The sequence below is a fragment of the Anabas testudineus genome, chromosome 12 (assembly GCF_900324465.2).
Source record: "Anabas testudineus chromosome 12, fAnaTes1.2, whole genome shotgun sequence".
NCBI classification, from domain to species: Eukaryota; Metazoa; Chordata; class Actinopteri; order Anabantiformes; family Anabantidae; genus Anabas; species Anabas testudineus.
Window position 1 is genome coordinate 11,672,988 of NC_046621.1, and position 14,543 is coordinate 11,687,530.

A 14,543-nucleotide genomic window follows, 5' to 3' on the forward strand; every position below is an offset into this window, starting at 1 on the left:
ATTATTGCATGTGATTTTCTTTTCGCAGACAGAGGTCACGTCCCCAGCAGACAGTGAGGACCGGACTCCAGGGCGACTGCAGGCTGTGTGGCCCCCACCCAAACCTAAAGATGAAGAAGAGAAGGTGGGACTCAAGTACACAGAGGCAGGTAAGAACTTAATGTTTCTTTTTTTTTAAACGTATTATCTGTATTTACATCTAAGACTGGGAATGCTGACAGAGGATCATGTCAGTCTGCTTACAGTGACACGCCTCACATCGACTGGCCCTGTGAACACGTTTCAGTGGACACTTAAATTGATTTCTTATGTAGGTATTTCTCCTCATGCGAGTCCCAGCACCAGTACACTTAAACAAGAGCAGAGCCACCAGTGGCAAACCCACGGGCTTTCAGAGAAATCATGCAATGTGAGCAAAGCACCTAAATGCTGCATTTAGTAAATAAAGTATACTCTGGGCAGCACGCCATGTTCGGGCCATCTTCTACTCTACAGATGTAATGACACTCAAAGAGGTCAGAGGCCTACATGGCTGTCAATGGGCTGATTGAATTACAACATAAAAAGGTGCCTTTCCTGTTCTGTACAGTACAACTGTGTTGCATCAGCAGCACAACAGCTGTTGGTTGTTCTGTGTGGTGTAACTGCATCCCAGAAAACAGATTAAAAGTAGCAAGTGTGGATTATTGTGGTGATTTATGCACCATGATTTGCCTGTGACTAAGAGAATAGAGGACAGGACTGTGAACCATGTAAATAAAAACAAATACATATAATACACATACATTTAAAATGGAGAGCCAGAATTCAACAGTGTACTGTACTTCTAAAATAAATCGAAAGCAATTGTTTATTGATATAATCACACTGTGTTGTAGAGCATGCAGTTTGCTGGTACAATATGAGTGTAATATGTTTGGGACAGAACCATTAGTGGAATAATGTTGCAGGTGACGTTTTCACTTCCCCGTCTTACTTAGATTACATTTTTTTGTGTGTGTTTTGACATGACAGTTTAATTTTGGCCTTCATTTGAGTGAGCAGTACAACTGAAAACTGGTTGGTTGAGTTGTAGATTTGGCTTTTTAAAGTCAAAGTGACCCACCCATCTCCAGCATTTTATCACTAATGACAGTATGGCAGTAAACCAGTTGGGCTGTTTTTGTTTTACTGATATGCTCTACAATGATTTACACGTTTAATTTATTTAATATTAACATTATTGTGTAATATTTCATATAGTAGTTCAAGAAAACATCTCTTATCTCTTTCTTTTGGTCTATAAATAATAAAACGTCAGCAATTAACTGTGACTATTGAGTCTAAGTTTGCACTCCAGTGTTTCTTTAATCCAAACTGCCTGCAGAATGGGTTTGACTTCTCATGCCACTCATGCCACTGTCCTTGTTCTGACTGCTTTCAGAGCACCAGGCTGCACTCCTGCAGCTGAAGAGAGAGTGCAAGGAGGACCTGGAGAGGATGCATGTAAGTCACCGTGTGACCTAAGCAGAAATGTTAAAACACTGATTAAAATTAGGGAAAATTTAAGGCCCTCTGAGGCAGCCAAGCTAAATCAGGTTAAATGAGATGTTCTGACATCCAGTGTTAACAAGTTAACATTATGGGATTTGTGAAGGACATTTAAGCAGCACAATCGTGACAATAATAGGGGCTTAAATGGGAAATATAATGAAATTTACGTGGCCTTTATGGAATATTTGACTGGTGCTAGCAGTTGACTGTACTAAACACAAGATGGCACTAAGTAAGCATGAAATGTGCAGCAGCTTGACTGGATCAAAACTCTGCAGGATGTTTATTGGAACAGCGCTAGAAGCTTTTAGATATTACAGGTTTTGAAGTTTTGTAGTAGATATGTGTTTTTTTTTTTTTTATAGTCAGTTTTCCACAAAGTTAATAATAAAAATGTTAGTTTTTTTCTCTAATTGTACACTATAGATCAGTTAATATGTTAGTGTGCTGCATGGGTTTAAATGAATACTGGCAGAGCTTTCTAATGATCTGAATTCTTATCCACGATCACATGACTTCCAAGGGTTTTGAGTTCTGTGATTTCCAATTGTGTTTGATTCGTCAGTAGTAGAAGTTTGAAATAGTGTCTCGCAGGTGTTTTTCCAGTGCAAACATTGTAAAATCTTGTTAGACCACACGGCTCTCAGCATATTACATAACTTGTGCCACTGATAAATTGCTTTATGCGCCATTTCCTTGAAAAGTCTGACCTCAGAATTGGTTTCTCTAACTGTCTACTTAAAGCCTTTAATTTGACATCGACCTCTGAAGGATGGATGCTGACACAGGGAAACTTGTACCAGACTCAGACCACAAGAAGGAGTGGAAATGTGCTTATTTCTAAACTGACACAAGTTAATAAGGAACATGTGTGAAGCAATTAATGTGATTATTTTGTAACCATAGAATCCCGTTTGTGTAGGTCCCTCGAAAGATTATTAAGTACTTTAATGTTAGCAATGTCCGATCTGTGAAACATTTTGTCAATCACCTTATGTGGTGTTATTGTTTCATATGATGGGAAATGACTTAATCTGAATTTATATCTGCTCTTGCTCCCGACAGTCTGACTTTGAGCTTCAGATCTTTCAGCTGCGGGGGGAGCATGCTGTTTCAATATCACACCTCGAAGGAGTTGTTGCTAAAATGCAAAGAGACAGGTCTTATAATACAGGTCAGGGGCACCCTGAGGTGCGCGATGTTGCTGTATCCACTACAGACGACCCAGCACCCAAGACCTGTCGCACTGTTGGAATCCAGACTGACAGAGAAACCTTCATCAAAGGCCCCGATGACGATGGCAGCGGACTCAATCCGAGCTCCAGCCAGACGGTGCCGAAAAAGCTGAACTTGGATTCTATTGGGCTGAATCTTAAAAGTGAAACAGCCTCGGGGCCTTCTGGACCTCCCCCACCACCCCCTCCTCCTCCACCACCCCCTCCTCCTCCCCCTCCCGGCCTCTCAGGACCACCACCACCCCCTCCTCCTCCACCTTTACCTGGCAATACTGGAGCACCACCACCACCACCACCACCCCCTCCACCACCTCCAATCCCTGGAGGTGGTCCACCACCCCCACCACCTCCACCTCCCCCTCCTGGTCTACCTGGTGGTGGTCCACCTCCTCCACCCCCTCCCCCAGGCTGTGGCCCGCCACCTCCTCCCCCTATGGGGGCCTTTGGTTTTGGCCAGAAGGTGGATAAGGCCCCACGGAAGGCTGCTATCGAGCCACACTGTCCCATGAAGCCTCTGTACTGGAGCAGGATACAGATACAGGACAATAAGTACGTACTAAACACTGATTCATTTCTGTAACAGTAAGATTGATTACAATAGAAATAGTTTTGTAAATATGTGGAAACATAAGTAGGAAACATCACCATGACAGAGAAAGCAGACGTTTAATTACTGCCCAAACTGCCTCACTTGTGATAACCGTGCAAGGACACATTGTTTCTCTACAGTTATGGACTAGATCCAATGATTGCTCAAGTTTCTTGTTCCTTTTGGACCTGTTGTTGGTGTTTCCATGTAAACAGATATCAGAAATTAGTTTAAATGATAGCCAAGGCTGCCAAGGTCAGACCCCAGTTGAAATGAAGTTGTAGGTTTCACTGATCCTGGTCCACTCCTTTCTACAGAGATATCAGTGATATGGTTGCTGCACCACTCTCCCTCATTCGAAGGTTCTACTCAGAAACACTGTAATTGTAAGTGGATTATCCAGCCCATTTACAGTGACTGTGGTTGTTTGCCTCTGAGTGCCAGGCTTCCAGCTTTACGGCCTTGTATTTCCATGGCTGGATTAGTAGGGGAGGCTGAGTTGTGGTTCACACTCTCTCTCTTGTCCTGGCCAGTGGTGCAGGACTGACTGACTACACTACAACAGTTTCAAGTCAACTATAAATTTAACTGTAAAGGACAAAGTTGAGCGGCATTATATGGGTCAGATGTTTAACTATAGTAGGATCAGCTGTGTGATCTCTGTTAATGGTGTAAGGTTCTGAGTTATGAGGGCGAACGGTGCACAGTTTGAAATGAGGCCAGGTGTCTTAAATGTAAGCTGACACACAAAGTACAGTTGGCAGCATGTGGGACAGACGTTTTTCAGGAAGCTGCACAAAGGGAACAGCTTTATGGAGCATTTAAATGCAATTATAGTCATAATCCACCAAATTAGAAAGTTGTCTAGCATTGAAATATTTCTTGGGGTTTGTTGTATCTTCTTTTATTCCAAGCTGCACTGTTGGTTTCAGAGTGGGATGGACTTCATGGGACTCTTTTTCCTTAGTCGCAGAAGAAAGTGAAAAATCAAAGGAGGAGGTTGAAACAGTATTATTATCATTATGTCCTCAATAGAAAGCCTTTTGGCTTCCCCTGATAAATACTTTTACCACTGCAGAAGGAGACCAGCTGAACTCAGAAACAACTGGACTTACAGTACTTGATGCTAATTGAGTCACTGGCAATGCATTTGGTTGTTCTGGTATTTAAAACCACAATAGGTCTGCCAGTGCTCGTGTAAGTGCGTTAGATCGAGGTTCCCCTTGTCATTATGAGTGGGTCTTCATATGGGAAGACTGACCTATGATCTGCATGGTTAATTACGTGTGAAACGCTAATGTGGAACCAGTAAACAGGCATGTGTAGCATGTTATAGATCACTCCATAATCTTTCTTTAGTTAGTGAGCTGTCGATTATGCTGTTAATGTTCATTTGGATAAAGGAGTAGTGGATGGAAGCCAGAGACATTGCTGGCATGTGTTAGAGTTTAAGTGAAGACAGAAGTCCAAGTTAACTTTAGACAACCCTAGGGGCTTTTTTTTCCATGTTACTCGGCAACTTCTTAAAGACATCATCTCCTGTATTCTTATCCATTTGCTGGAAATGGCCCCTCATTACAGAAACAAACTTATCTGAAACTTGTGTTATTTTTACCACCTCGATCATAAACAGTGCTTTTTAAAGCTGAGATTCAGGATATTCGTGCCAAGTTTTTGTCAGACAGCGAAGTGGAAAAAACTGCGTACAGGATGAATAAACACGAAACAAGCTTCCACAAATAGAACACACTATTTGTTTAGCTCAAGTAACCAATGTGTTGACAGTTTCTAGCCTGTCTTGTGAGGCGCTATCCTGCCGTTGCTACTGTGATCAAGTCCTTTGCACCCTGTAACCTCAGTTTTTATTCACTGATTTATGTTAAAATTTTAAACAAATACTCATGTTCCCTTTTTGTTTCTAGCAACAACACACTGTGGGGGTCTCTGGAGGAACCAAACATCATCAACACCAATGAGTTTGAGGACCTTTTCTCCAAGGCCACACTACAGGCAAAGAAGAAGCCCCTGTCGGACACCTACGAGAAGAAAGCCAAAGCTAAGAAGGTAGATTTATTTGCCTGAATCACTCTTCAGCTTGGACTCAGTGGCATCTTCTTATTGTCTAATTTTTTCCATGGCAGTGAGTGTTGCTTGAAAGTGTAATTCATCAGTTTGTAGTTATAGTTACAGTATATTGTACATTTCACATCTTGCCATCTTGCTGCTGCCACCTGAGAGCTTTAGAGGCATACTTTCTTTTCTGACTTTGTTTTAAAAACAGCTTTTTGTCAGCTGTTGCTGTTCACTTATAAATCAGAGAAAGAATAACAAAAGGTGAGCTGGGAAGTAATGGATTGTGTCTCTCATCAAGGCTCTTCTCTACAGTATTGCCTGCAGATGCCAGGCTTAGTTTACTAGTTCGCTCACAAAATGTACAGGCTTTCTCTTTAAGCAAGGAGTATAACATAGGAGCTATCCAAATGCATTTCTTTCCATTTGGGCAAGCTTCAGAGTTTATACTTAAGATCAAACAAGAAGAACATGGCAATGGTCTGCTTTCTGCCAGATTGATCTACCATTCCCTTACCCATCAAAGGCACACTTGTTGATCTCATGTCAAATGCTGCAAGTCTGCATCTCCCCCTGCAGCCAGTGCTGCGTCAGCACCCTGGCTGCCTTGTGGTCCTCGCTGTGGCGTCCAAGCAGTTAAAAATCTGCCTCTGTCCCAGACTGTCCCCTCTAAATCCATACACATTCCCTATTCTGATCAATTTGCTAAGGCTCCACTCAGCTCCAGAGAGCCAGAGTGTGTGTGTGTGTGTGTTTGTGGAACTGTGTATTTCTCTGTCTTTAGATCTATCTGCTCAGCCTGGTCACTCTAAAGCAGCAAACTGTCCAACATTTGATCCATGTCAGACGGCCACATCCAGACACAAATCCTGCCAACTGTCTCCTGTCTGGACTTACATCAGCTTGGAAGATGTTTGAGCCAACTAATGGAAATGCTGTTGAAACATATTCATATCTTAAAAACAAACCCCTATCCAACATGGCATTATGTGTCGCTGTTTTTTTTTTTTTTTTGTCTCTTTGAGAGAGGGGGAGAGAAGGATCTGTATGGTACACTGACTGTGGTTGTTTTCTCCAGTACAGATGTCTTTATATTTAATTTAAACGTCTGTGTAAGTCCCAAATCGACTAAAGAGGGAAAGTGAACATGTTAGGGCATGGTTGTTTTCAGCCCGCGTAGTAGTCCAACTGGAACTGGAAAGGTCGTTATAATAAAAGAAACCTGTTTACATAATCATTATTTTAGTCCGGAAAGTTTATACTTTGAGTTAAAGGGAGACAAATCATTTGAGAGAAATCATCTGAATCACCAGCTGGAGGTGGCTTCCAAGAAGTTCAGCTGGTTAACGGGTGGGAAATAAAAGAGGCAGCAGAGAAAGAAGGCATACAGTCAAGGGGAGAGTGGGATAGAGCAAGAGTGGAGTAGGAGAATAGCTGGTGCTGAGTTGAGTTTCATACACTGGTCATGAAATGTGATCTGACCTTCATTAAAGTCACAATTATCAACAAACCCAATATTTATAAGGTGTCACAAACAGTCATGATCTTGCATGTCTTTCTTTGAACTCTTAAACAGAGATTGTAAAAAAAAAAAAAGCTCTTTCTTTATCTTTGTCCATTTTAGACCTGCATAGCATCCAGGAGGAATTTATGACTCTTCTTTCTCAGAACTGCTTCAGCTGAGACAAATTCTTAGGACATCTGGTGTTCTTGGCTCTCCTGACTGGTTAAACGGTTACTTTTGTGTTTGCAAAGTCACTATGTAGTGATTTGATGTTCAGGACCATTGTCCTGCTGCTCTTGTCAAGCTTTTGTTGGTGGATAGTCACCCTACGCATGGTGTAAAAGTGGAGCTGCAAACCAACATGAAAACATTGGTCATAATAATGAAGGATAGTGGAGGCAGCGTCATGATTTGGGGCTGATGTGGTCTGATCTCCTACTTTTCACAACATCACTTTGTATGTTCTACCGGTGTGTTCAGAAAGGACATGAACGTCATTTTACCCTCGTCTGCATTCCTCTAGGGTGTAAAAAAATAAATGCGACAAGGATTTCATTTGTAGTTTATTACCAGTCTTTTTTGAGTGCACTTGTCATGTTTTGTAGTTTACTGTGTTTGCGTCCTGGCCAGAGGTATAGGTGCTTCAATATGCCTGTTTTGGCTGTAACTCTGCGGGAATAACAAAACCTGTCAATGTGTATGCACCAACGTGTGTGTGTGTGTGCGTACGTGCTTGCATGAGTGCATGTGTGTGTATGTGTGTGATGACAGCACATGCTCACAACTGATTATGCACTTGCTCAGAAAGTGTTGCCAGATCATGCTAACACCACAGCCCCGGGGCTCTGCGCAGCGAGAGGAGATGAGTGGGAGGGAAAGGAATGTGTGTGTACATTATGCATATGAGCCACTTTCCCACTTTCCGACAAGTCCAAACGGCACAAGTTTCAACTCTGCGGATGCGGCCGATGCCTACATGAGTGAGTTAATCTTTATCATGTGTGCCATAAAAAAAAAATCAAAGCTGTTGTTTACTCTGGAGCCCTTCCCTCTGTGCTGATTAACATATCAAAGCAGAGGAGATGACATGGAAGAGAGCGCTAGTGCCCCAGCAGACCAGAACAGACCAGACTGGACTGGACCAGGGCTATAATTGCGGGCATGTGGCTTCATTTCACTTGCTAGGGGAGGCAATGAAGAGAGGGCACCTATGGGAGGGCAGGGGGAGAAGAGCATTGGCATGTCATTGTATTTTCGATTGAGCGATGAGCAGGGAGGGGGGACAGTGAGGAAATCAATAAAGTTAAACGCACTGTTGAGTCTGAGTATGTGCCGAAATATATACAATTAAACATAAAAACAGCAAATTCCTCTACTCACATTTATCAGACATGTATGAAGTTTATGCATACCAAATTGTATTAAACAAACAGCAGCTTTAACCAGTTTATGGGAATGACTTATGAGCAATCATACTGCGTTTATTAAAGACATATTTGAACGCGAGACTATGACGTGGGAGAGTGGGTGTAAGATTAACACCACTGGTTGAGACTGGGGTTGCTGAGTGTAATGTAGGTGGTTATTGATGGGAAGTCTTGATCCAGTTGTTATTGTAACATCTGCCCGGGTGCTTCCCGACAGATAGTTAGGCAGTCACCATGGATGCTGGGCCGCGACTGTGTAAACTATCCGCTCGACTGTGAACCTGCATCACCCTGCCCACCTCGCTGAACATCAGCCACCTGCTTCGGCTCAAAGCGCTGACACTTCCAGTGATTCCTTCCATTATTTTGTTTATTTTCTTAGGCCGCGTGCTTTTTCTCTCTCCGCTTCTCTCCTGTCTTTTGGCCTGCCTTTTGTTATTCAAGTGTCCCCAGCACGTTCAAGTAGTTCCTTCTGCTCAGGGTGCACAGTTCTATTTGTGCCCACAGGAGGGAGGTGTTAGCTATTGATGTCCGCCTGCCTCAGCATCAGCATCGAAGCTGTTTGCGTGTCTGAAACCAAGCATCCAGCATCAGTTGTCTTTTCTCATTAACTTAACTGCTTAGGCTAATTGGTGAGTTCTGAAGCCACAGTGAGCGGGAAAGACTCCTGGGCTGCTTTTAGTGTGGCCCGTCCAAAGTGGTTAATTAGAGGTGTTGGGAAAGCCTGGTTCTCAGCCGTCTCATGTCAGAGTGGGAGATCCCCAGTGATCCAGGTAATAGAGCTGGAAGCAGCATGGCACCCACTAACGCCCTGTAATGCTATACCCACTTCTAAGGCTTCTGCTCTCCAGTTCCCACTGGACAGCCCAGTAGCCAACAACACCATAATACCTAATGAAGAAGCCTGACACATTAACTTTAAGAGCGGAGCTTTACCTTGCCAAAACTCTCTCTGGCTTTACAGCTAATTCAGCCATAAGTAATTGTGACCATGTGTAAGCACAAATAAAAATCCTGTGAATTTATAGTTTGTTATAAAAGTCCTGCTTCTCTCTGCGTTGCTCTTCTAGATTGTCCTTTTATGGTGCCACTTTTGCCTTTGTACTTTCACTGCGACTTGATATTTTTTGATTATATCTCACACGTGTTCTTCTGCAAACTGGAGGAGGTGCTTTTTCTTTGTATAACTCCGCTCCCTCGTTGATGTAACGTGACACAGTGTTCTATCTATGTGCGTATTCTCCGCGTTCCCCAGTCATTTGCGTCACCCTAATGGGATATAAAAATGTGTGTTGATTAGTCTGGTCGTGTGGGTCAATCCAGATGATTTCCAGGCTTCTTAAGCTAACTGGGGCTTCAGGCGGTCTGTCTGGCTCATCATCTATCATCTGCTTACACAGCTGGGGGAGTGACTGAGTGATTTTTTTACCCAGCCGCTCATTACAGAAATGAACTCTTTATTCATCATCTGTGCCTCTGCTGTTACAGTACACTTACAGTTTTTACCAATATGAATGAGTTTAATTTGTTTTCTGTGTTTTAGATTATCAAGCTGCTGGATGGGAAGCGGTCACAAGCAGTTGGCATCCTCATATCAAGCCTGCATCTGGAGATGAAGGACATTCAGCAAGGTGAAAGATATTTTCTGATGTCAGTGTTATGTTCAGCATGGCTAGACGCTTGTGCACACCATGATGTCATTTTGCTCTCTGTCAAGAAATCACCTCTCTCATTTGCATTCTACAGCAATAATCAAGTCAATTCAGGATGTCTCCTGATAAAATGCAGATGGAGTTATTTTTAGAGATGAGATATGTAGTGAGTCCAGCAATGAAACATTATTCTCTACCATTTGACAACTGCTAATTTGTAACTAGAGAACGTTTGGATTCATTTGTGCTTCAAGTGTAACAGGGATGATTTTTCCAGTTACCGTGGCGGGAAAAACGCCTCCATTTTTCAAAATGTAAAGAGGATGAAAGCAGCCTTTCCGTTTTTCTGTCAGCCTGTTTGAAATCCCTGCTGCACTGGTTAGAATCAAATTGCCATCTACTTCATTTAAAGAGTTATGCGGATAGATTACATACTTGGTTGTTCTGTGGAAAATGCAGACGTGTGTGTCTCTAAGTAGCTGTGTGCGTGTATACATATAATATGTGTGTTGGGGACAGCATAGATGGGCCAGGAATTGGTCCTGTCCTGGGACTGTGGTGGAGAGTGCCTGCCGCCTGCTAGTCTGAGCATGCGGCCAGAAGATCTGTTTATTGTAGCCAGTGACGGTTTCCACAAGCCTAATGGGACTGACACCCCACTAATGATCTGAGCATGTACAAAACCACCTTCCACAGTTAGCAGACACTGCGCTGCCACATAAAACCACCTCAAACACAAGCCAAACAGCGCAGAGCACTAGGACACCCATTTTGTTATGATTTTTTCCCCCCTTTCCTTTCTGTTTCACTGTCAGTTTGTGTAGGTGATTTGGTAAAAAAAGCCTGTTCACACCCAGCGTGACGCTGCTTCCTTGTGCCTTAATGGGTGCTGAATGTGAAATGGACAATTTGAATTTGACAACGAAGGACAGCACCTTAATAAGCACATCTAAGGGCTCTAGTCCCTTGCCTCGCCTGCTTGCCTTCCCTTTGTTGCCAAATTAAAAGGACATGGGACATGTAATGTAATTAGAGCTACTAGGGAGGGAGAATGCGGGAAGGAGGGGGGTTGAGAGGGCAGTACTCTAGTTAAGGTAGAGAGGGGGTCAACTGCACCCACTGGAGTGACTGGGGGACTTCAAGGGCCACCATGGTTCAAGGGCAACACACCACACACCACCTCACCACTCACACATACACATGTTCGCACACTACACACGCCCTTCCACACCTAAGCCGATGAGTGAAAAGTGGAAGGAGAGGGTGTGAGGCGGTTGGCAGGCAGGCTTTGATCTGTCAGTGTGGAGAGATATCCGGCTCCCCTCGGATCAGAGTGCTCCTGTGCACACTGGACCAGGCCCCCCTTTGGTGTGTGATTGACGGCTGCATGGCTGAGGGACTGAATAATCCACTCTAATAAGATGTAGGAAATGGACCTCCAGCACTCTCTCTGATCCAGACATTGGGACCACATTGACAGCGTCTCTGCAACAGGAGCAGCTGGGAACCAGTATTACCTTGTTAGTTAAAAGCAGTGAGATTGAAAGGACTAGACAGGAGAGGAATTTTCCCAACATGACTATGATCACAAACATACTGCAAAGAAGCATTTTTAAAGAAGGGAAAAAAACTAGGACTTGAATCCAACATAACATATTTGGCGTATTTTACAGCAAAAGCTGGAACTATAGCAAAATGGCAGAACATCTTACCGTATATTTGTGCAACACCCGCATCGTTCATGCTGAGAAGAATATGCCATCAAAATAAAAAGCAGACTATACAAAATATTAAAAAAATAATAAAGTAATGGAATCTCACTAGGGTGGACTGACTACTGTCAGAATAGGCTCCAAACTGTGTATTTAAAATGAAATGGCATCATTGCTCTTGAATATTTTACTTGTTTCAATATTCAGGATTTGTCAGTTCTGTAAGTTTAAGACAACAAAATTACAGATTAAATAAAATACTTCACCTTGCACAATTAAAGTTTAATTTATAACAAATCAAATGCATCATTTTTTTATCATTACAGTCATTACAGACATTCAGTAAAACTATATCACATTGAAGTATTGTACAATTACATTCAGTAACCAGGTACACTAAGCTAAAACTAATGCCGTGTTTTACAGCGGTCCTGGTAGGTGAGCTTGGTCTTGGTGATAAAGATGACTGGTCACATTTAGGAACAGTAGGTAGTATGCAGCCCACCCTGGCTGACACCAACCAGACAACTGTCAGCTGATGCAGGAGAACTGGAGCCATCCCTCCCATCATGTCCTCCTCCCTCACTACTAAGCCATAAATGTGACACAGACACAGAACAGGAGACACTTTCTCGTTTCATGCCGTCCTAATTCTGCCTTCCATGAACACTTTGGTTTTTCGATGTTTGAGTCAAACTAAACAAACATGCAGGAGGTCAACAAACATTTTTTTTTTTTTTTTTTGACTAAATCTTCTCTCTCTTCCTCGTTTGCCTCATTTGCCTTCTCCTTGCTTGGTTCAGCTTCTCCTGTCTCTCTCTAAAAATCATTATGGCTGGCTATGGTGGTTCTAAGTGTGGTCCCTATGGTTAGGCATGACTGTTTTTGTAGTGAGCTGCAGTGGGTACAAATACCACCCCCCAGTCTTCTTTCTCCAGAGGCCCCACAGCCTAGCCACTCTTCCTGGTTCACCATCCATTACCAGCTAACAACCAAACTAACATATGAATGTCTGTAATGTTCCAGCTGTTCTTACTGTTGACAACTCTGTGGTGGATTTGGAGACCATTGAAGCTTTATATGAAAATGTGAGTATGGAGAAGAAACCTGTGTGATTTAATGAAGCAGTTAAGATCATTGGTCTGTGAATGTAAGTGACAGATTAAAAAAAATGCTATAAAGTTACCTGGCTTATCAAATATTCATATCATCATGTTGTTTATCATCTTGCATTGATTCATTTGTGGTATTTATTTAGATACCCACTTGATGTCATAGTTTAACTGAACTTGTCTAGCGATGTCACTATACGCATCTTGACTATGGATTGTGTTGTCTCTTGTTAGAGGGCCACCAGCGATGAGATGGACAAGATCATGAAACATTATGAGAATTCAAAAGAAGATGACGTCAAACTACTGGACAAACCTGAGCAGTAAGTTAATGTCCACTGAGCTTTTGGAAAAGAAAAGTCCAAAAGGTTCACATACTTTTTCTGTAAGCTGCAGACAGAATATTCTAGAAGAATATACACATTGTGGTGTCATTTTCTATTCCTTAAAGTCTGTTTTTTAATCGCCTTCTACTATAATGTGTATGTGCAAAAAATAGGCATTAATGAACATCGCTTCAGTAGTTCCTCTCGGGGTTAAGTAGTCCGGGTCAGTTAATGAGCCCTGGACCCAGCGGTGCCGCTTAGCCTGGCCTTCCTATTTCCATGTTTGACCAGAGCTGTCACTAACACTGCCTCAGTCATCCCTACTCAGTGTCTGCCTCCATCAGCAGGGCCTAATCACACAGGATGTTACTGCTCCGCTCCCCTCCGACACAGCACTGTTTACATAAGTTGTCCCACATCAGACCAGAGCTACCTTTGATCAATCTCTGTGCACCGCTCGCTGCTTTCCCTCCACCTGACCCCGTGGACCTTTTTAAACCCAGCTGAGCAACACCGCTCATGACTATCAGCCGCCTGTCTGCCTCTGAACACCAACACTGACTCAGCCGGCCTACGTGGAGAAGCGCGGCCTGCCAAGGACCCAAAATAGTTCTTCCTGTTAGACCTTTTGTTTAATTTTGTCATAACACATCACACCCCATTCTCCTCCATCTCCTCCTCCCTCTCTCTTCCTCCTCCTTGTGTTTTCCAGGTTTCTGTATGAGCTCTCCCAGATTCCTGACTTCGCAGGCCGGGCCCACTGTATTATCTTCCAATCAGTGTTCCTTGATACCATCTCTTCCATCCGACGCAAGGTTCAGATTATCTCCGATGTCTGCAAAGTAAGAACGGCAGCTTAGCAAACACTGTGTGTCAGAAAACTGTCATTAGTCCAGGTTTACTAACCCAAAGTCTGTCTGTGTCTCTATGTGTGTCAGGAGCTGCTAGAGTGCAAAAGTTTGCGGGATGTGATAGGTCTTGTTCTTGCCTTTGGTAACTATATGAATGGTGGGAACAGGACTAGAGGTCAAGCTGATGGCTTTGGATTGGAAATCCTCCCCAAACTAAAGGACGTCAAGAGCAGGGTAACACACCTCTTATTAAATTTCACATATTGGAGAAGTAAGCTGATACAAATCACAGTGATTTGTCTGAGTTAAATATAAATTATATTTATTTATTTATATATATATATATATATATATATATATATATATATATATATATATATATATATATATATATATATATATATATATATATATATATATATATATATATATATATATATATATATATAATTTCTTCCACAGGACAATACTATGAGTCTGGTGGATTACGTGGTTTTATACTACCTGCGTAATTTTGATAAGGTAATTTACT

The 14,543-nt window shown here is 42.5% G+C and overlaps 1 protein-coding gene across 2 annotated transcripts in view; it reads left to right on the top strand.

Annotated features, from left to right (window-relative positions):
- Positions 1-14,543, top strand: part of LOC113159051 (formin-1-like) — a 43,762-nt gene that overhangs the window by 12,404 nt on the left and 16,815 nt on the right. For both annotated transcript variants that reach the window (XM_026355524.1, XM_026355523.1), the window contains 10 exons: positions 29-149; positions 1,424-1,485; positions 2,599-3,317; positions 5,280-5,421; positions 9,902-9,989; positions 12,749-12,810; positions 13,069-13,157; positions 13,873-14,002; positions 14,099-14,245; positions 14,474-14,533. In XM_026355524.1, coding sequence (XP_026211309.1) covers positions 29-149; positions 1,424-1,485; positions 2,599-3,317; positions 5,280-5,421; positions 9,902-9,989; positions 12,749-12,810; positions 13,069-13,157; positions 13,873-14,002; positions 14,099-14,245; positions 14,474-14,533 — 1,620 coding nt within the window. The remainder of the gene's footprint in view (positions 1-28; positions 150-1,423; positions 1,486-2,598; positions 3,318-5,279; positions 5,422-9,901; positions 9,990-12,748; positions 12,811-13,068; positions 13,158-13,872; positions 14,003-14,098; positions 14,246-14,473; positions 14,534-14,543) is intronic.